This window comes from Urocampus carinirostris, chromosome 2, assembly GCF_059441175.1.
Source record: "Urocampus carinirostris isolate Australia breed hairy pipefish chromosome 2, RoL_Ucar_1.0, whole genome shotgun sequence".
NCBI lineage: Eukaryota > Metazoa > Chordata > Actinopteri > Syngnathiformes > Syngnathidae > Urocampus > Urocampus carinirostris.
In genome coordinates, this window is record NC_142350.1 from 60,088,817 (window position 1) to 60,111,972 (window position 23,156).

Here is a 23,156-nt window from a genome sequence, read left to right on the forward strand (position 1 = left end):
GCATAATAACATAATTAATACAAAAATTTGACTGAGAATTTTGCTTGAAATTTTAATATCTTCCTACATTTTTTCCTATTGATTGTTTCTTCCCAATATTTGTTAGTTTATCAACTTGCTAGCAGCTCCGAATTATCCTGTTTTCTTCAGACAGTGAACGCTGCTTACTATTTATTTCTGCGATATAAAAAGGGGAGAACGTTAATAATAATAATAATAATAATTTCCTTTGTATTGTCATTCTTTGTAACAATGTACACAGAACGAAATGTTAATACACCTGACCCGTTGTAGCGAGCCGATGCAGCCGCAGCCAACAGAGGGCGCCGCCATTTTACCAATTAAGTAAATCATTCTATTTTCCTATCGTACACTTGCAGAGAAACTTGCAAGGTTGTTCATTAACTTGACTATCATTATTGCGCACATCCTTCCATCCATCCATTATCTGCACCACTTATCCTCAGTAGGGTCGCGGGGGTGCTGGAGCCCAGTTATCTTCAGGCAGTGGGAAGGGGCCACCCTGAACTGGTTGGACCGGCTAATTAACCTGACATGCATGTTTTCGGAATGTGGGAGGAAACCGGAGTGCCCGGAGGAAACCCACGCAAGCACGGGGAGAACATGCAAACTCCACACAAGAAGGTTCAATCTTACACACTCGCTAACCACTGCGCCGCTGTGCTGTCTATTGCACACAGTGGTTCATTATTATGGGTCACTGTTCATTATTTTGACTATTATTTTCTACAGTGGCTAATCATTTTGACTATTTGCGTTGTTTAGATTGGCCAATCATGTTGCTTTTCTTTGATATTCCACACCCCTTCGGGCTGATCTGCTTTTTGTCGGAGATTAAATAAAAAGAAAGTGCTCGGGGCAGACCTTTTTCAACAGGTTGGTATTACTTATGGAAGGGTTTGGTACAATCCTTTCCTGTTCTCCTTGAGAGTTCAAATTCTATTGATGTCTTCTCTCCTTATTTTGAAAGTTTACTAAACCATAAACTGATGAATACTTAAAGTGATTTTGTTTGTATTGCTTGGAAAATTCTGCATGATGCAGTGTTCATTTTACCTCTGAAAAGTGATGAGTCCCGGGGACTCGCATGCTCAAAAATCTATGGGTCCCAACAGAGATCTATGGGTCCCCAAAATTTAGTGTTATCGAGGTTGAAATTGTAAATCGGTGACAAATATATAATAGAAATCTATATATTTATTCAGTTTTAATCATCAAATTATTAATTCATTTTCTGCATCAAATTATTGTTGGTAATATACCGATTAAAGGGATCACCACAAACCTGTCTTTTTTTTATTTTCTCCTTTTATACTTCCTTTTTTTCTTAACTTCTTCATACAACATAATAATTCGTAATATAACGCATCAAAGCAAGTGAGCCGCTTGAGATGAGTTGAGCCGAAAAAGCCGGTTCTCTAAAAAGAGACGGACTTTTCACCACACAACTCGAGATCGGCGTGCAGACGAAAACTCCAAACGCGAGACCAAAACAACATCTGCCGGATCTGCCTGACAAAAAGTTTAGAGTGTTTGAAAAAAAAAGTAATCGGTAATAATGACAAAAATGTGTCATTATGTGTCAAAAATGTTGCGTCCCGGGGACGTACGTTGATTTGAGACTATGCGTCCCCAGCAAAAATGATGCGTCTAGGACGCAGGGACGCGGGCAAACCAGAACACTGATGATGGGATTCGAGCTTGTCTTTAAGGCACACACCGCGGTTCCTACTCAGATGAATGAAGTCACCTGCAGTCTTTCTTTTTCCTCCTGGTGTTTTTTCTCAGCGTCTTGCAGTTGCACATACAGACGCTTGCTGACTTCTCTCAGCTTTGCCCTCTCGGCCTCCTCGTCGGCCTCCTGCAAGACGAGACAACAACGGGGTGAATGCTTGTGCCATGATGTCATGGGAACTCCTCTCCGGGAGAAAGCAGACGTGTTTTTGTTATTGTGCGTCAGTCGATCGCGCCTATTTCTGCCACTGTGACTCATAATCATCGTTAAAGTAATGAGGGCCGACAATCATGAAGACAGAAACCATTAGACTGAGACAAAGCTTGAATGGAATTCCGGCACGGTATGAAGAGTAAAACAAACACAAAGAGGGACGACCTGTGCTAGCAGCGCATCCTCTTAGGTGCTTGGTGTATATTTACCTTTATTTTAATCCAAACTCTTATTTCATTACAATTACGTAACTGTTCTCGCCACATATCAAAAGCAGAACTGAAGCAACTGTCATGATTACTGATTCGGGGCCCTGGTCGCTGATTGGCTCCTTGCCACTTTTTAAACCCCCCGGCTCCTTGTAACCGGTGTCAGACCGTTTGCGAACCTATGCTCCCAGCTAGGCAAGCCCATACCTTCCGACATTTTCCTGCCCTGTTTTCTCCTGCCTGATACCTGTTGCCGACCCGTTTCTGGACCCGTTTCTGCCCTGCTCTGCCATCCCGACCACCGACCTGTTTTGCCCTGTTTGCTGCCTGATACCTGTTGCCGACCTCTTTTCTGGACTCGATACCGCCCTTGCTCTCCCGTCCCGGCTAGTGACCAGTATCCCTGCTGCCTATAATTATCCTCGCTCGACACGGAAGTGCCACTTCCTCGTTCCAGCCACCTGCTACCCGTGTCAGTCGATCATCGGATCGTGGAAACAAGCACTGCTTTCCCTCTTTATCAATAAAACTGAGTAAACGAACGCTACTGGGTCCAGTCGCCGTTTCTGGCTTGTGATAGCAACTTACCTGTTCTGCATTTTTGGCCTCGCTTTTCTGATGAGAAGACGTCATTTTCTTGAACGGAGAAGAGACTTTCCACCCATTGGTGTGAATCTGCACACAATTGACAAGGATATTGATAATGTCTGCAAAGTTAGATACAGTACCACATACAGTAGGAATAGACATGGCGAGGACTCCAGAGCTTCAGTCTATTGAGGAAGTGACATCATTCTGTGTAAAATGTTGATCAACATGGTGGCCGACAAAGAAATTTGACTGGTGTTTTAGCGGATGGTTATTCTAAATTTTTTGGATTGCTGTCTAAGCTCTGGCAGGCGTCTTGCCCAAAATTCGATAGGTGGGCCACATACACCCGACCACAGTTCCTAAGCCCTTGTTCATTGTTAAGATTACCATATTTTCACGACTATAAGGTGCACCTAAAAGCCTTTATTTATTTTCAAAAGCTGACCTTGCGGCTTATAATACAGTGCGCCTTATATATATATATATATGGATCAATATTTAGTCGCAAGGTCTCGCAACTAAGGCAAGCAGCCGCCGACTTGATTTTCCCCGGGAATGATGGAACGGTGCATTCGCACTGATCGCTGCTTGGCCCTGTGGTTAGGACCTTGACTCAGCCTCTTGGCTGGAAGCAAGTGTTTCGGCCTCTTGGCTGGAAGCAAGTGTCTCGGCCTCTTGGCTTTGTAGCGTATTATGATTTGACCGATAACGGATAATGGATAATTGATAAAGAATATAGAACAATAAACCATACAAAATCCTGCCCCATAAGTGAAGTGGTCCGCGGTGCATGCTGGGATATATATGCCGGCGTTTCATTTCCTAACCAATCATCATTTGGATCGGTCACTATTGGCTAAAGTTATTCGGAGGTAAAGGAGGCAGGTCCTTTTAGCATTTACAAGCTCACATAGGCTAAAGCGGGGCAAAACAAAGCCTGAAAGTGGCCGAAATACGACAGTAGTCTGTATTTGTAAACAGGAATTATGGTGCTAAAAAGACAGCTAGCTGTGAGATTTTATATTGATGTCCATGCTACAGGCATTTCATCCTGGTCATTCTGGAAGGGGGATTACCTTCTCAAGGTTTCTTATTTGCCTCACGGTTGTCTTTTTTGAGTTTCAGATCAGTGGATGTTGTAATTGTGCCCTGTTCAGCTCTTTGAGACTCTCCACGATCAAGGGCTGTGCAAACAAATATTGTATAAAAAACCTTTGGGTCATTTCTGGTTGCTAGCTAGCTGTGGTGCTGTTATTTTATGATTATAACAATTTTTGTGATAAAAAAAAAATCTAATCTGGTGTTTGGTTGTTTATTGCAAGTCTTAAACTACCCTCGTCCATTTTATGATCTCAAGTGCATACGTTCATGACGGCAATACCCTGCAACACTCGTCATGAAGGAATTGCCGTAGAATTTATCAGAAGGATGACAACTCAATGGTGAACCGTAAACAACAATCCTAATTGCTGAACATCTGTTAACAATTCTAAAAGATTGACGGCGTTGGAATTGTCCTAGATTATCGATAAATGTATGTTTAAAACGGTGAGGTAAACTCTTCTATAAAGCAATGACCAGAGACGCATCCGGATGAAATATTGTCGAAAAAGTATCTGTAAACCCCTGATCATTCCTGCCCAAGTATTTCGCTTCATCATTGTTTTATCAACAAAAACATGCCCGGCATTACGGTTACGCAGAATAATCACGATCATTGACCGCCGGTATTGCTATTGTTGAACGTGCCATATCTATTCCTCTGTGTCTATGTACAGTACAGAATAACATTTAGAGAGCAAACCAGCGGTCTTGTGGCCCGGTGCTACCTACCTTATTTTTGGACGCCATTTGCTCCCTCAGTGTCTTAAGGCAGTAGCGCACCTGTGTGAAAGGCAAACACCCAGTCTGAGACATTTCATCTGTTTATTTTGGTGATCAAACAAGACTGCGGTTTGATCTCATATTCAAAATAGGCTACGCAAATGACAACAGGTGAGTGTGTGTGAGAATGACCTCTTGTATCTGTGAAACTTCATCTGAGAGCATCTTAAGACTCTGGTTCTGTTTGTGTGTCTCTTCTCTGCGAGCCTCCAGGTATACCTGTGACAAAAGTAGTGCCAATTATTACTATCTTAAAACACAAAAACCTCTTAGACAAACATAAGAAATAATACACATCAGGAAAAAAGGACATGCTGTCAGGAACGCGCCTTGGACCGCTCGGCCATCCTGACATAAACTTACTTTGTGAAGTAATCATGATGAAGCTGCATGTCACTGTTGTGTTGAAAAAAATCTAATGAATATATATAGTGGAGGAGGGAACTTTAATCTTTTTAAACTTTGATTAAAGTGTGTATTGTGCTGTCAGTAATTTCACGTTCTGTTGACATTAGTTGGCTTTCTTGTTTCCTTGCCCTCGTGTCGGTTTTAGATCAGGGGATGGTGGCATAATAGTCTGCAGTTTTCAATAATCTTTGGTCGGTGCAGCCCTTTGAGACTCCTTGTGATTAAGGGCTATACAAATAAACATGACTTGACATTTTGTATTGCTTTGGACTAAATAGCCTCAAAATGGTCAAGAACTTTACTTATTGAATAATTTTCACAGAAGTTGTCAGGAATGGGATTCAAACCCATACTTGTAGAGGAGACTACAACCTCGATTGCAGTACCTAAAACCGCTCAGCCACCTAGAAGTATGACGAAATGTGAGGTAAATATGGAGAGGCAGCATGTACCCTATGCTGCAAAATAATATCTAGATGTATATATAAGGAAATTAAATGTTTTTGAGATGAAGTGTTTGAGGAGTATGTTAGGAGTGACAAGGTTGGATAGAATGAGAAATGAAATTGTGAGAGACAGAACTGGAGTAGTAGTGGAACTGAGGAAGCGTGTGGATAAGAGAGTACTCGGTTTGTTTGGACACATGGAGAGGATGGATGAGGCGCGAATGTTAATGAAATAGGATTTTGGGTATTTTTGCTTTCAGTTATATAAGGTATTTCACTTTTTTCCGACAGTAATTTTGTGAACAATACACCGTTGAATTGAACAGGACATTTTTAAAGCGGACTAAAGGTATTTATAGCTGTTCTTTTAGTAATTAGAAGGATCATAGATGTCTTCCTAATCTAGTTCTAAGTATTATCAACCACATTAAAGGGCAATTTGAATATGAATAGAAAGGAAAATTTATGCCACAAAACACTTGTCAGGAGTGGGATTCGAACCCACGCCTCCAGAGGAGACTGCGACCTGAACGCAGCGCCTTGGACCGCTCGGCCATCCTGACTCATATATAAATCTATATATCATACCGATTTCATTAGGTCAAAAATGCAGCTGGGTTGTTCCAAACAGCTTTCATAAAAGATCCATCCGTTATCTGCACCACTTATGCTCAGTAGGGTCACGGGGGTGCTGGAGCCCATCCCAGCTATCTTCGGGCAGTGGGCAGGGGACACCCTGAACTGGTTGCCAGCCAATCGCAGGGCACACAGGGACAGACAACTCGCTTGCTCATTCACACCTAGGGACAATTTGGACCGGCCAATCCACCTGAAATGCATGTCTTTGGTATGTGGGAGGAAACCGGAGTGCATAGAAACGCCACACAGAAAGGCTGGTAGCTGGATTTGAACCCATGACCTCAGAACTGGGCCACGGACACCCTAACCGCTCATCCACTGTGGCTCCCATGAAGAACTCCTTACGTCAAAAATCATCTGACAAGTGGCAGTGTATGAGTGGATTATGAGGGTTATGCAAACAAGCACGCCACTGATTCCCATGAGACTTGGTGCAAAGGTGGAACCCATTCCTTGCTCAGACTTGCTCAAGTTTAACGGATCTCATTTTGATCTCAGCTTGTTTTTTTCCCTTAAAAATCAGTAATGCATGCATCCGTTTGAAAGGTTCTTTGGTTCGCACCCACCTTGATGACTTCCACTTGCTCCTCTGTCGATTTTACAGGTTCAGGTGGCAGAAGAGTCCTCTCACTTGGAGTCTGCACCAGCCCAAACACGCGTCCCACAGGCTGGACAGAAGATAACATTTGAGATCATCGCATTAGCACAAAGGGTGTGAGTCTTACTAATCACGTGAATGAATTCTGGACAGATGAGATCACCCGGGAGGAGCTGCAGCTTGTTTGGGATCGATATTACAAAACAACCCTAGGAGCGAAAGTGGCGAATAATTACATCCAGCACGGAATTGAGTCATGGACAACATTTCTTTTATACTCCCTTTGGTAACGCAACAACATTAAAGAGGGAGGGAAATTAAGGACACAGGGGAAGAGGCGGGAAAAAGTTATGCAACAATCTGGTAACAGTTTGGCACTCGGATTGGTTGACAAGGTCTTTCTCAAGAAGTCCTGTGGACTCAACATATGGGAACCTCCCTAGATGGAAAAACAGATGTTTCCCTTTGGACTCATGGAAACAAGCAATTGTAGAAATAGTATTGATGCATGGCAAAAGTGAGTGTAAAAACTATGCAAATGCATTTTTTTTTTTTTAACTTTTAAAAGCAACAAGTAATTACTGTATAGGTAAAATAAGTGGATAAGGGCTGTACAAATAAATACGAGTCGACTTGGCTTAAAATTATCCATCCATCCATCCATTGTCTTCCGCTTATCCGAGGTCGGGTCGCGGGGGCAGCAGCGTTAAAAGGGAAGCCCAGACGTCCCTATCCCCAGCCACTTCCTCCAGCTCATCCGACGGGACCCCGAGGCGTTCCCAAGCCAGCCGAGAGACATAGTCTCTCCAACGTGTCCTGGGCCGCCCCCGGGGCCTCCTGCCGGTGGGACATGCCCGGAACACCTCCCGAGGGAGGCGTCCAGGAGGCATCCTTATTAGATGCCCGAGCCACCTCAACTGGCTCCTCTCAACGCGGAGGAGCAGTGGCTCTACTCCGAGTCCCTCCCGGATGACTGAGCTTCTCACCCTATCTCTAAGGGAGAACCCAGCCACCCTGCGGAGGAAACTCATTTCGGCCGCTTGTATCCGGGATCGAGTTCTTTCGGTCATGACCCAAAGTTCATGACCATAGGTGAGGGTAGGAACGTAGATCGACTGGTAGATCGAGAGCTTTGCCTTTCGGCTCAGCTCCCTCTTCACCACGACAGACCGGTAAAGGGTCCGAATGATGGCAGACGCTGCACCGACCCGTCTGTCGATCTCCCGTTCCATCCTACCCTCACTCGTGAACAAGACCCCAAGATACTTGAACTCCTCCACTTGGGGCAAGACCTCCCCCCCGACACGGAGGGAGCATACCACCCTTTTCCGACTGAGAACCATGGCCTCGGACTTGGAGGTGCTGATCCCCATCCCGGCCGCTTCACACTCGGCTGCGAATCGCTCCAGCGAGAGCTGAAGATCACGGGCTGAGGAAGCCAACAGCACCACGTCATCTGCAAAAAGCAGTGACGCAATGCTGAGGCCCCCAAACCGGACTCCATCCCCGCCAAGGCTGCGCCTAGAAATTCTGTCCATAAAAGTTATGAACAGAATCGGTGACAAAGGGCAGCCCTGGCGGAGCCCAACCCTCACCGGGAACGAATCCGACTTATTGCCGGCAATGCGGACCAGACTCTGGCACCGGGCATACAGGGACCGCACAGCCCGGATAAGACTGTGCGGTACCCCATACTCCCGAAGCACCCCCCACAGGGCCTCCCGAGGAACACGGTCGAATGCCTTCTCCAAGTCCACAAAACACATGTAGACCGGACAGGCAAACTCCCATGCACCCTCAAAGACCCTGAAGAGTGTATAGAGCTGGTCCAGTGTTCCACGGCCAGGACGAAAACCACACTGTTCCTCCTGAATCCGAGATTCGACTTCCTGGCGGACCCTCCTCTCCAGTACCCCTGAATAGACCTTACCAGGGAGGCTGAGAAGTGTGATTCCCCTGTAGTTGGAACACACTCTCCGGTCCCCCTTCTTAAAGACGGGAACCACCACCCCAGTCTGCCAGTCCAGAGGCACTGTCCCCGATGTCCACGCGATGTTGCAGAGGCGCGTCAACCATGACACGCCCACAACATCCAGAGCCTTAATGAAGTCTGGGCGGATCTCATCGACCCCCGGGGCCCTGCCACCGAGGAGTTTTTTGACAACCTCGGTGACTTCAACCCCAGTGATACGAGAGCCCAACCCAGAGTCCTCAGGCTCTGCTTCCCCAGAGGAAGACGTGCCGGTGGAATTGAGGAGGTCTTCGAAGTACTCCGCCCACCGATTCACAACGTCCCGGGTCGAGGTCAGCAGCGCCCCATCGGCACTATACACAGTGTCGATGGCACACCGCTTCCTCCCCCTAAGACGTCGGATGGTGGACCAGAATTTCCTCGAAGCCGTTCGGAAGTCGGCTTCCATGGCCTCGCCAAACTCCTCCCATGCCCGAGTTTTTGCCTCGGCAACCGCCAAAGCCGCATTCCGCTTGGCCAGCCGATACTTGCCAGCTGCTTCCAGAGTCCCACAGGCCAGGAAGGCCCGATAAGACTCCTTCTTCAGCTTGACGGCATCCCTCACCGCCGGTGACCACCAACGGGTCTGAGGGTTGCCACCGCGGCAGGCACCGACTACCTTGCGGCCACAGCTCCGATCAGCCGCCTCGACAATGGAGGCGCGGAACATGGTCCACTCGGACTCAATGTCCCCCGCCTCCCTCGGGACATGGGCGAAGTTCTGCCGGAGGTGTGAATTGAAACTTCTTCTGACAGGAGATTCTGCCAGCCGTTCCCAACAGACCCTCACAACACGCTTGGGTCTGCCGGGTCGGGCCGGCATCTTCCCCCACCATCGAAGCCAACTCACCACCAGGTGGTGATCAGTTGACAGCTCCGCCCCTCTCTTCACCCGAGTGTCCAGAACATGCGGCCGCAGGTCCGACGAAACGATGACAAAGTCGATCATCGAACTACGGCCTAGGGTGTCCTGGTGCCAAGTGCACATATGGACACCCTTATGTCTGAAAATGGTGTTCATTATGGACAGACCATGACGAGCACAGAAGTCCAATAACGAAACACCACTCGGGTTCAGGTCAGGGGGGCCGTTCTTCCCAATCACGCCCTTCCAGGTCTCACTGTCATTGCCCACGTGAGCGTTGAAGTCTCCCAGCAGTACGAGGGAGTCTCCCGGGGGCGCGCTCTCAAGCACACCCTCTAAGGACCCCAAGAAGGGTGGGTACTCCGAACTGCTATTTGGTGCATAAGCACAAACAACAGTCAGGACCCGTCCCCCCACCCGAAGGCGGAGGGAGGCTACCCTCTCGTCTACCGGGGTGAACCCCAACGTACAGGCGCCGAGCCGTGGAGCAATTAATATGCCCACACCGGCTCTGCGCCTCTCACCACGGGCAACTCCAGAGTGGAAGAGAGTCCAACCCCTCTCGAGAGGACTGGTACCAGAGCCCAAGCCGTGCGTAGAGGTGAGTCCGACTATATCTAGTCGGAATTTCTCAACCTCACGCACCAACTCGGGCTCCTTCCCTGCCAGAGAGGTAACGTTCCATGTCCCAAAAGCCAGTTTCTGTAGCCGGGGATCGTCGCGCCAAGGACCCCTCCCTTGGCTGCTACCCAGCTCTCTGCGCACCCGACCCCTTTGGCCCCTCCTACAGGTGGTGAGCCCATGGGAAGAGGGTCCCACGTCGTCCCTTCGGGCTGTGCCCGGCCGGCCCCCGTGGGTAAGGGTCCGGCCACCAGGCGCTCGCCAGCGGACCCCACCTCCAGGCCTGGCTCCAGAAGGGGGCCCCGGTAACCCGCGTCCGGGCGAGGGAAATCGAGGACCAAAGTTTTCTCTCATCATTAGGGGTCTTCTGATCTGCGTTTTGTCTGGCCACTCACCTAGGACCTGTTTGCCATGGGTGACCCTACCAGGGGCTTAAAGCCCCCGACAACATAGCTCCTGGGATCATTGGGACACACAAACTCCTCCACCACGATAAGGTAGCAGATCAAGGAGGAGGCTTAAAATTATAATAAATAAAAAAGGAGTATAAAAAAGTAATCAAAATAATGATAGAAATAATGTGGGAAATTTAAAAAAAAAAAGATTATTACAGATATTGAGAAAATATATGTATTTTATACAAAAATATTAATAAAATAGGTGTAAAATTTAATTAACATAAAAATTAAAAATTTAAAAAGAATCAACATTAAAAGATGTTATTAAAGCCCTTTGAGACTCTTCGTGATTTAGGGCTATACAAATAAAGATGACTTGACTTGACTTAATATAAACCAAAACAAAATATTCCCCCCAAAATTACATATACAAAACTAAGATTAAAAAAAATATAAATTAAAAGGTTAAAATCTAAAAACACATATTAAAAAATATATGAATTATTAAAAAATATTAACAAAAATTGGTAAACATAAAATTCAACATACAAAATATTCCCCCAAAATTATTAAAGAAAAAAATAATACAAACAGCTCCTTAACTAAATACAAAAAAAACACATGCAGAATTTGTAAAAAAACAACAACAAACAAACAAAGATACATTTAAAACATTACAAATAAAAGATTAAATTCTAAAAACAAAAACAAAAAGCCAATCAATTATTAAGAAATATTCCTTTAAATGAATTGAAATAAAATTTAACATACAAAATATTCCCATATGTAATAAAAACTAAAATATTCATACGGGAATCTCCTAAACTAAATACCAAAAAACCCTTGATTTGGAAATTTTGGTTCATTTGGCAATTTGCATCCAGAAATGGTTATAAAAAATAAATTAAGATGAATTAAAAATATTACAAATGATAGGTAAAAATCCAAAACACAAACCAAAAAGTAAATACAAAAAATAAATCATGCAAAAAAGCCCGTTTCAAATAATTGAGGGAATGTTTTAATAGAAAAAAAACAAAGTAATTGTGGGGAATTTTACCACTTTTTACAATTTATTCGTACATAATAATTTGGTTCATATTCTAGACAAAAAAGATCAAGACGCAAAGGTAAAAAGCAAAAGTAGCAAAACAAAAAAAATAGTACATACACAAGTACACAAAAGAGTGTACATTAAAAACTCACTAAAAAGTACTACTTACGCAACACATAAATACTGGGCATGTTGTACCATCCCTGCAACGAGAACAAAATCTAAACTTTCACGCATTCCAAAAATCCCTCAGCAACAGGTAGTCAAAAACGGAACACAACCATAAACCTGACATCCTCACCTCATCGGTACAACACGGACGCCTAAAAGAGAAATCTGCAATGTCCTATCATCTACGCAATCTTCTGCACCCCAAAAATCTTCTCACCTTATCTCGGTGCTGCCGAGTCTGCCCCGAGCTGCGATCCGTTTGGCCAATGTCGTGCAGTGTCAGCCTCAGTCGCCTGCAACCCTCCTGCAAAGAAGAAGCAGCAGGAGAGAAACCCACAAAGGGACCGTTATGTGATGGAGACTATTTCGAAAAAGATTCGGAGAAACTGAGTCACTTAAGTGGAAGGAGGCGGGAAAAAGGCGGGGGGTGCGCACGTCAGAAGAGGGAACTAAAAGGCAACGAGAGGCAAGCCGTCTGCTTTCGATCGAGCGCCGTCTACGTCACTGGGATGAGGCTCGAAAACACATGGTGGATGGTTTCCATAGTAACCAGAGTTTTCTTTTCTGAATACTGTAAACAGATACTACAATGTATTTTCTTTTCAGTCCTCTGTAGGGAAGTCACTTCAGCAGGGAAATCCTTTGCCAGGAAATGAAAGGGCGTGTGTGTCCCAATAGAGGGGATACCCTCACAACCCCATCCCTTTATCCATATGCGTCAAACAGGCGGCCCGTGAACACACAACACTGAGCGAAGCGCAAGAGAAAAATGGGCTGTAGTTTAAATAGCAAAGCATCTGCAGTAGTATTTCTCTCCCTCTCATTAGCGGCGTTAGCTCAGGAGGTAGAGAGCTCGTCTTGGGATCAAGAGATCGCAGTTCGAATCCCGGCTCCTCCGTGTTACATGTCAAAGTGTCCTTGGGTAAGACACTGAACCCCTAATGCCCCCAATAAGCAGGTTAGCGCCTTACATGGCTGCACGGTTGCTATTGGGAAATGTGAAGCACACTGTAAAGCGCTTTGGGAAGTCTTGACTTGAAGAGCGCTATATAAGTGCAGATCATTTCAATTCTCTCTCTCTTTCTCTCTCTCTTTCATTTTTCTAATATTTTTTCTTTCTCTTTCTTGCTCTTTTTCTCTTTCTAGCTTCCTCTTTTTTCCTCGTTATCGTCTCTCTCTCTTTCTTTCATTTTTTTCCTCTATTGTTTTCCTTCTATGTCTTGCTCTCTTTGTTTTTCTCTTTTGCTCTCTCTAACTTTCTCTGTCTTTCTCTTTCCTTCTCACCCTCTCTCTTTCCTGCTTTTTCTCATTTTTTTCCTATTTCTCTCTCTCTTTTGCTCTTTCCTTCTTTTTTCTCACTTTGTCTCACTCTTCCTCACTCTCTTTTTAATGCTCTATCTTTTTCTCCTTTCTTGTTCTTTTGATCTTTCTCTCTCTTTCTCACTTTCTTTAATTTTCTTTTCGGTCTCTTGACTCTTTTTTTCTCTCCATGTGTTTCTCTCTCCTTTTTTCTCACTTTCTGTCTATCGCGTTCTCTCTCTCTATTTCTCTCACTTTTTCTCCATGTTTCTGTCTCTCTCACCTTCTCTGTCTCTTACGCTGTCTCCCATGTTCTCTTCTTCCCCCCTCTGCTTTTCTCTCTTTCTTTTTTTTAAACCTACTAGTCCGGCACCCGTGAGATTTTTCTTTTAAGCATGTGGCCCCCAGCTCAATTGAGTTTGACACCCCTGCCTTAATCGGTGTGTGTGTTTCCCTCGGATGCGGGGGAGGAGGTCAGCAACATTATATAACACATTCCTAACAACAAGTTTTGACTCCCAGCCAAATCGGAGACACACAACAGGCTAAGAGAAAAAAATGCTCGCAATGTTATCATTGTAAACTCTCGACATGGCTTATATAAACGCCTTGGGATCAAACTAATGTGTGATCTATTAAAAACAAAAGTTAATATTTAATACAGAGGATTATGATGAACAGGTGTGGTGTTTGATGTGGGTGATGATTGCTATAAAAGTTGGGTGTGGCCTGATCAGGATTTTTTTATTTGCCTTCTTCGATGAGAACTAGGGCACAGAGAAAGTAAGGGGAATAAAATCAAAGTGAACATGAATCCAAGAGAATAGAAAACCTAAAGCAGGGGTGTCAAAGTAAAATGGACAGAGGGTGATACCAGTGTCTGAAATAATGTCCGCCCGGACGCCCGGGGCGTGCATCTTTTACGTCCGGCGTACAACTTACAAAACGTCTCAGTTTTTTTTCAAATCAAACGTTTGCTTTATTACAATTTCGAAATCTTCGTTCGGTTTGGAAATTTCGGTTCGTTTGGCAATTTGCATACTCGACAGCCAATCAGAAGCCTGCATCGAACAGGTTTGGGTAGGTTACTTTAACTGGATTACTTTCAATTACTTTTGGATTACTCCAATACCAAATATGCTAATAAAAGACAAAAGAAAACTAGATATGAATAAAATGATGACTCACAACACGTGGTAAGCTTTCTCTCCTGGCTTTGATCTCTTTCATCTCCGGCAAAACAAACATAAAATGCGACATAAACAAAATGAAAATAAATCCAAACAGCTTGCCAACATCATTTTTGCCATTCCATGTATTCCAAGCCTGCACAAAATTTAGTAATTGTATTCATATTTAGTTTCTTTTGTCTTTTATTAGCATACAGTAATTGGTATTGGAGTAATCCAAAAGTAATCCAGTTAATGTAACCCTACCCAACCCTGGCATCGAATAACTTCATGCTTCCAGACTTTCCCGAGCGTTATAAGGTTGTGCATTTGCATATCTTTTTCCAAAGTAGACGCACAGAGAACACAAGAAAAATGGAGAAGTGGTTAGGAATCAAGCCAAAACCTCAGCCCCAGAAGAAATATTCAAAAGAAGCTAACAAAATGTATGACGCTACAAAACGTAAACGTACATTCAAAGCATCGTGGAAAGAGGAGTTCACGTGGCTTGTAGCAAACATTGCATGAATGAAGATGAGTAAATACAGGTACATACTGATGGCAGATGAAAAACAGCGATGTGATATACATTTAATAAATGTTATAAGTAAGTTTATAATAAACTTAATTTTAAAGTGTTGTTTTGTTATATATTCTGATTATCAATCTTTAATACTTTGCAACAATCTTTTTTTTTTTTTGGGGTGATTAGTTGTCTTATTGTGGTTCAAGTTGGGAAAAATGGGGCAGGCAACTTTATGGCAAGGCAGGCAACTTTTCAGAGTTGTCTGCCCTGGTGTAACTTTTTGCCATGAATTTTAGACACTATTTTAAGACTTTTGAAAATTGTGTTTAAGACATTTCAATGCCTTTTAAGACTTTTCAAGGAACCCGCAGGAACCCTGTCAGAGAGCTAAATACAAAATTTTGCTATGAGTCAAGGGACAGACTGATGCAATGTTGGATATGTTTCAAATAGCGCTAACAGAAAATATAATAAATATATTCTAATATGATCAGTTAAATCAATATTTTCTTATGGCTGCATTTCAACTTTTCAATAAAAGAACATGAAATGAAAGAAGTCCGTATTATTCAGTCCCAATCAGTGGCCTATATTTTACCAAAAGTGTGGCATATTAGTTCAAAGAAAAATATAATAATAGTAATTTTCTGTTATTCAGCCAACTGAAATACGATTCCTGGTGTATGATACAACAAATAATCTAAATCATTAGCGGGGCCGAAGAAAACCTTCCAAATGTGGCCTACGGGGCTAGACTTTGACATCCTTGTTTTAAAGAAACAAGGAAACAACCGTGTGAATGCACTTTTAAGAGTTCTCTGGCTGACTTACTTTTTGTACTATTTGGCAAGCTTCCTCAAATATTTACGGACAAAGGAAAGGGTGAAAAAGTCCCAAACAATGGATTGACTTCTGTTCTACTACAACATTCCAAAATCTTGCACGTCGGGCTAATTGAAGACAGCATTTTGCAATGTTGAAAAACGTGTGTGGATAATTCCTGGTATTTGATATGTCGATTGAGATATTTTCAAGTTCAAGTGCTAATGGAAAAAGATGAAGTGCTTCCTTCTAGCATATACAGTTTCATAAGTATGATATTATAACTAGAGAAGTGAAAACTTGACAAAAACAAATATTGTCACCAAAGATAGTTCTCTTTTTTACTATCTAGTCAAAGTTTTTGGTATCTGTATAGCAACATGAGACAGTAATGCAGGTTAGCCATTGGTATCAAGAAAATGGGGTAACTTATATCGAAGGTATTTTGTGGTCCAAGGAAAATACTATTTCAGCTTTTGCTGATGAAATGAGCTGCATTTATATAGCGCTCTTCAAGTCAAGACTTCCCAAAGCGCTTTACAGTGTGCTTCACATTTCCCAATAGCGGCCGTGATCTGTGCAGCCATGTAAGGCGCTAACCTGCTTATTGGGGGCATTAGGGGTTCAGTGTCTTACCCAAGGACACTTCGAGATGTAACACGGAGGGGCCGGGATTCGAACTGCGATCTCTTGATCCCAAGACAAGCGCTCTACCTCCTGAGCCACTGCCGCTGATGCAGATTTTCAAAGTAGAAGATAACAAAGCTAATTCAGGTGTTGGAGACAATGACAGAAACTGTCGGCACAAAATTAAGCTAATTTTGGGCAATCAAGCAACATTGCTAATTTCATAAGAACATATAGCATACTGACGTGTATAAAAAAAACCATCAGCAGTCAGAATACGTTTCGCTGTTGCTTTAAATAGTCGTGGTTTATAAAAATCCACAGAGTATTGCGAATTAAGACTGGGATACTTAAGTAAACTTATTGGCCCTTTTGCATAAAAGAGCAGTGTTGACTGGATGGCTGAGTGGGAAAACTTCACATTTCGCAAATACAGTTGAGAGTGCAAATCCCAACCGTGTATTTTAGTAGGTTTGTTGTATTTTTTTTCCATTTTTTTGTTGTTTGCATTTAAACTTGTCCAGAACGGAGACAGGACCCACTTGCGTTACGTTTCTCTGAGTTTTATTGGAAGAAAGGGAAGGGTTGCCCCGATGATCCAGTGATCGCTGGTTGCGAGGAAGCAGGTCGCTCTGAACGCGAAAGTGAGACTTCCGTCGCGAGCGATGGCGGTGTCGGGAACGAAAAAATACGGGTCAGTAGCCGGGATAGAAGAGCAAAAACGTGGTAAGGATCGGAAACAAGTCGAAAGCCAGGAGAGGAGAGTAGACGTGGTCAGGATCAAAAAACGGGCCGAAGCTGGGAAACAGACGGGAGCAAAAGCAGGTACACTGAGGTCCGCAAACGGACTGACCACAGGTGACAGATAGACATGGGTTTAAATAGTGACAAGGAGCCAATCAAAGTCCGAGGCAGTTGGCGCCAAACGAGCGGGCACAGGTGCCACACAACAGTAATCATGACAAAACTGAGGAGGTAGAGCGCTCGTCTTGGGATCAAGAGGATCGCATGTTCGATTCCCGGCTCCTCCGTGTAAAATGTCGAAGTGTCCTTGGGCAAGACACTGAATCCCTAATACCCCCAATGTGCAGGTCGGCGCCTTGCATGGCCGCTATTGGTGTGTGAGTGCGTGTGTGAATGGGTAAGTGTGAAGCACATTGTAAAGCGCTTTGGGACGTCTTCATTGACTTAAAAAACGCGATATAAAATGCAGACCATTTACCATTTTACACCTCGTTTCTTTGGTGGGTAAGCCTGTTCCATTATGTAGGCCAGAAAAAAAACAGTGGTCATCAAAATCAGAACTAGAACAATACAGGAGCTGTTGATATAGCAAAGAGGGTGGGTGAGGAACCTCCTACAGAGCGGAAAACAGAAGTCCAAAAATTCCTTCTTTTTTGATATGGCCTTCTCACGTTACATCTGTTGGGCCATTTGGCGGGATGGAGTGGAGGGAGAAACAATAGGACAATTGTTGAGAAGGTATTACATAAGGAAGCTATTTACACATGCACATAAATGCCAGTGGCTGTAACGTTATACAGCCACTGCTGGACAAAAGGGGCGCAGTGGAACAAACCTGCATGGAAAAAAACAAACGAAACGGGCGCATAAATACACAAGCGCTGACTCCATAACAAGGCAGAAACCAGAGCCCGACTTTGCGCTCTAGCCAACAATGGGCACAAAAGATGGCGAGCTGGCTGGAGGCTTTAAAAGGATACGGAGACACTTTGTGCTCAGTTTTGGCACCGGGAGGCGGCCCAGGTTGAATTATTGAAGCTGGAGGGAAGAAATCACGAAAAGCACCTGCTGCATTCCGAGCATGGCAGCGCTTCTTGTGCATGTGTGTGAACGTGCAATAAATCACTTCCTAGTCTCTCCCCTTGTCTCCCCTTTCTACCTGCAGCACACATGGCATCAATCCGCTTTTTTTACAACCTCCTAAGACAGGGGTGTCAAACTCATTTTGACACAGGGGCCACACGATAGAACTATGTCGGGGGCCGGACGAGTAGATTAAAGAGAAAGAAAAAGAGATTAAAGGAAATAAGAGAAAGAGGGAGGGAAAAGGAGAGAGGGCGGGACAAAGAAAGAGAGCGAGGGAGAGAGCGTGAGAAACAAAAGAGATAAAAAGAAAAGTCGTGAGAGAGGGGGAAAGAAAGGGAGCGGAAGAAAGAAATCCAAAGAGAAATGGAAAAACAGAAGGAGAGAAAAGGGAAAAGAAAAATCGAAGGGTAGGAAGAAAGAAAGAGAAAAGAGAGAAGGAAAAAAGGAAGTTAAAGCAAAAGAAGTTAAAAATACACAGAGAGAGAAAGAGACAAAGAGCAACAAAGGAAGAGAAAAAGGGAGACACAGAGAGTGAAAGAGACAGAGAGTGGGAGAAAAGGGGTGGAAAAGAGGGGGAGAGAGAGAGAGAGAGAGAAAAAGAAATACAAGTATACTGACTTTGTTCGAGGCACCTGGCTTTGGCAACATCAAGTTGACATATTTCAACCTGCATCTTGTTTTTGTCTTGCGCTTCTCTGAGTGTTGTCTCGCGGGCCGGATTCAATCCCTTAATGAGCCTGAACTGGCCCGCGGGCCGCCTGTTCGTCACCTGTATCCTAAGACATTTCTCCTTTTTCTTTCTATTCAATTGAGCCGCACCCCATTGAAACTGGTCCAAATTTCCCAATCGATGAGGTAAATGCTAACAGGTTATCATAAAACACTTCCGAATTGTTGACCAATATATGGTTCAAAAGGCCTTTTTACACCGTACTTACTAAGGCATGCCAACAACAGAACATTGTGTTCCTTGTAGGTTAGAGAAAGAGCACATTTGAATAAGGGCAAGCTTGTAGCGAGATTGTGTTGTAACAAACACAGTGGGAAAATAGATTTATGCTAATAGCATTTTGACCTCAGCCAATTGCGCCCCAATAAATGATTGGAATTCCCATTTTTAATCGATAATGAAGTCAAGTCAAGTCATTTTTATTTGTGTAGCCCTTAATCACAAAAGAGTCTCAAAGGGCTGCACAGGTTATTGGAAACCACCGACTATTAATACCGACTATTATGACACCATCCCCTGATCTAAAACCTACATGAGGGCAAGGAAAAACTCAAAAACATCAACATGTGGAAAATGAAGAAACCTTGAGAAGGGACCGCACATGAGCAGTGTTCCCTCTAAGCTGCGCGCGTGCGCAATTGCGCACTGCTCGCACATTCTCAGCGCACAAGAAAATCGAGCCAGCGCACAAAAATGAGGGCTCAAAATTAATAATTAAGAAGCGACTTAAGTCAAAGTTACAGTGCATGAAGGGAAAAATGCACGGGTTCCCATGACGTTGTGTCCTAAATGCGGTATTTTGAAGTCGAGTCGAAGTAGGACGAAGTTGAGTAAAGTTAGTAGAGTTTGTCGAGAACCGGCTTCTTCGGCTCGGCTCACTAAAAGGAACCGGCTCTTTTGGGTCCTAAACGGCTCTTCGGGTTGTTTTTGCTTGACTTAAAGGAAGGGGGGAATAGAACAAAAAAGAAAAAAATACCAAAATGAAAAAGTAGTGAAAAGCTGAGAAAAAAAAGAAACAAGAGGAAGAGAAAAAAAGAAGGAAACATTTAGAAAAAAGCCAGAAAAAAAGAATAGAAAGAAATGTAGGAAAAAAGTAAATAGAGAACAAAAAGAAAAAGGTAACAGCACGGAAAAATAAACACAATGAGATTTTTTTAAAGGAATTTAAAAAAAAGTAGAAAAAAACACGGATAAAAGAAGAAAAAGTTTGTGTGGCATTCAAATAATTTCCAATTATATCAAGTGAATCTTGTTGCCAACATTGTACTTCCACTAAAAATGTGATTAAGTACAGTTCTGTATCTTACAACCGACTAAATAAGCCCCCCAAAATGTTAATATTATGCAACAAAATATGTCAGGAAAGAAAAAGAAATGGATATCTTGTGAAAGAATTGTAAGAACAAGCGACGTTCGTAGGCCGTACAACCTTTGCAATCGTACATGAGTCAATTCATTCAAAAAAGAAAAATCATTTTGCATTGCCGGAAACTCAGCAAAATGGAACTTGATGTCAAGTTTTGGATATGTTTGATAATTAATTATCTTGCCACACTTGGGATTATGGTTGCTCGCTGTTGTTTCAAGCGTTGCTCACCGACTTTGTGTGAACGCTCAGACCCGTGGAAAATTACAGGGAACATTGCACATGAGGTCAGGCTGACCAGGCTGCAATGGATGTTGCAATAACAAATAATACACAGATATTGTCAACAAAAAATATAGGTTATTCATATGCTATAGAGTAGAAGTGTGTTTTAAGCTTAGATTTAAAGATATGAGGGAGCAAGTCCATGCATGATTTTGTATAATACCACGAGAACCTTAAAATCACATCTTAAGTTAACAGGGAGCCAATACAGGTTAGCTAACCTTACAAACACAACGCGGCACCAGTTTACTTAGGGAAAAATAGCCTATGTAAAGTATGCAACAATATTAAGTCAAGTAGAGTCAAGTCAAGTTTATTTGTATCGTCCTTAATCACAAGAAGTGTCAAAGGGCTGTACCGACTACTATTAAACCACAAAATTCACGTGTAATTTAGGAAATAATGTCATGATTACCGACGTGATGCACCTGTGCCCGCTCCTTTGGTGCCTCGGACTCTGATTGGCTCCCTGTCACTATTTAAACCCACTCCTTTCTGTCACCGGTTGTCAGTCCGTCTGAGAACCTCAGTTTACTCTAGGCAAGCTTGTTTTTGCTCCCGTCTGTTTCCCGGCTTCGACACGTTTTTTTATCTTGATCACATTTTTTGCACTCCTGTCACGGCTAATGACCCGTTTTTTCCGTTCCCGAAGCTGCCATCGCTCAGAGCGACCTGCGTCCTGCTATCACCGGATCGTGAGTGCAATCCTTTCCTTTCTTCCCAATAAAACTGAGTGAAATGTAACGCAAAAGGGTCCTGTCTCCGTTCTGGTCCTGACAAATAACTGAATGTCTGGTTGACAGCTTCCTGAGGTCAACATCATTCATAACCTATTGAATAGAAGTTGGTTTTGAGCCTAGATTTTACCACTTCCACTGAGGTTGCAGGTGGAATCTTAGAGGGAAGAGCATTCCACAGCAGCCATCATCTAATCGCCTACATTAAAGACATTTTAGCAAATTTCCATGAAGTCTTAGAATTTGTAGAAAGGAATCACCTGGAAAAGGTGTTGACAAGTCGGGCTATCGCTCATTATGACGTGTTGTCTCGCGCATTTCCGACGGATTGTCAAAAGCTGGCAAAAACAGACGTCATTGGTTCAGTTTTTCAAGAAAAACAAGGCAAAAAGGGTGAATGAATATTTTTATTATTTCCTTTAATTTTTGTTTTTTTACACTATGTTCATTAAGAGGATGCTAAAAACACGCATGTGCACTGGGTTACCAGGCAGATTTTAAGCGATAGCCAGTTTATCCTGGAATGAGTTATTAAAAAATACGTTTTCGTACACAAATTGTAATACGCCATGAACAATTTAAAATTATTTAAAATATGGGTAAAGCGTATATTAAGTTGATAAGTACGTAGTAGCTAATTTTAAAACTATTTTCTATAACATCTAGACTAATTTCTAGTGAAAATATTTTGTTTCCATAACTTTCGCTGATCTTTTTACCCCACAATAAACTACATGTTTAATAAACTTTCATATATTTTCATTTTTTTTAAATCTTTAAACAGATACATTGGAAATTATTTAGCGCCTCCTAGTGGTAAAAAAAAGTATTTGTTAAAAAAATAACAATCCTTGAATGATATGCAAAAAAACACAAATCATGTAAATTTGCTTTTCTTTAAAAAACTCAGTGATCAGGAATTTTGTCTCATCTAGAGGGAACTGACAATATCGTCCGTCATTGTGCTGCTACGTGTACCACCAAAAACCCCCAAACGTGTAAAAGGTAGGGTAAAAAAACAAGTAGGAAAATAGTGCACTTTGGTCACTTTGAGTCTCCGTGGTTTGTAGTCTTTTTCGTTTTTAGTAGCACTACACAATAAAGCGACATCTAGTGGTCAAGTATTACACAGCGTCCCTGTAAGCAGGGGAGGGTCTGATGCTTTTTCTAAGTGGTGAAAAATGTTAATGCATGAAGGTGATGCACACATTTAGATTTGAGATAATCAGACAGCACAAGAGAGAATGGAGCACTATGCCAACACATGCAAACGGAGGTAAAGACGATTTTTTTTCTTATCCCAAGAGCCAAGAAGAAATCTTCGGGTTCGAGAGCGTTCTCCATTCGGGCCCCGGTGCTGTGGAATGCTCTTCCCTCTGAGATTCGATCTGCAACCTCAGTGGAAATGTTTACATTTATGCTTAAAACACTCTTGTACTCTATAGCGTATGAATAATCTATATTGTAAGTTGATAATATGTGTATTATTTGCCTTCATGTAGGTTTTAGATCAGGTGATGGTGTCATAATAGTCTGTGGTTTGCAGTAATCTGTGGTATGTGCAGCCCTTTGAGACTCTTTGTGATTAAGAGCTATACAAATAAACATGACTTGACTTGACATTTTCAAATAGATCTTTTTTCACTTTTAGGAAAAATCCTGCATTATAAAACATAAAAAAATACAGTATACAGTTACCATAGGTTGGAATTTTCATTTTCAAAACAGACTCATATGATCGAAAAATGCTGAAGCACTCTACATCACCACGGCAAATTCAAGAGCGGTGTAAAAATCTGTTCTTGGCAGAAGTGCTGAACTCTTCTCTCCTTTTCCAGACAGTTTGTCTCTATTTTACTAAAATCAGTGGAAGATATTTACCATATTTCTTAGACAATAAG

The 23,156-nt window shown here is 42.9% G+C and overlaps 1 protein-coding gene and 1 non-coding gene across 2 annotated transcripts in view; both read right to left on the reverse strand.

Moving 5' to 3' along the window:
* The window catches only part of tuft1a (tuftelin 1a), a 35,085-nt gene that overhangs the window by 6,265 nt on the left and 5,664 nt on the right, over positions 1 to 23,156 (reverse strand). The window contains exons 2-7 of the mRNA XM_088327377.1: positions 12,082 to 12,168; positions 6,713 to 6,814; positions 4,786 to 4,872; positions 4,603 to 4,653; positions 2,767 to 2,853; positions 1,772 to 1,882 (exon numbers count right to left, since the gene is read on the reverse strand). Of these exons, the coding sequence (XP_088183503.1) occupies positions 1,772 to 1,882; positions 2,767 to 2,853; positions 4,603 to 4,653; positions 4,786 to 4,872; positions 6,713 to 6,814; positions 12,082 to 12,168 (525 nt within the window). The remainder of the gene's footprint in view (positions 1 to 1,771; positions 1,883 to 2,766; positions 2,854 to 4,602; positions 4,654 to 4,785; positions 4,873 to 6,712; positions 6,815 to 12,081; positions 12,169 to 23,156) is intronic.
* trnal-cag (transfer RNA leucine (anticodon CAG)) lies at positions 5,988 to 6,070 on the reverse strand. The gene has a single exon. It is a non-coding gene; the product is annotated as a tRNA-Leu (tRNA).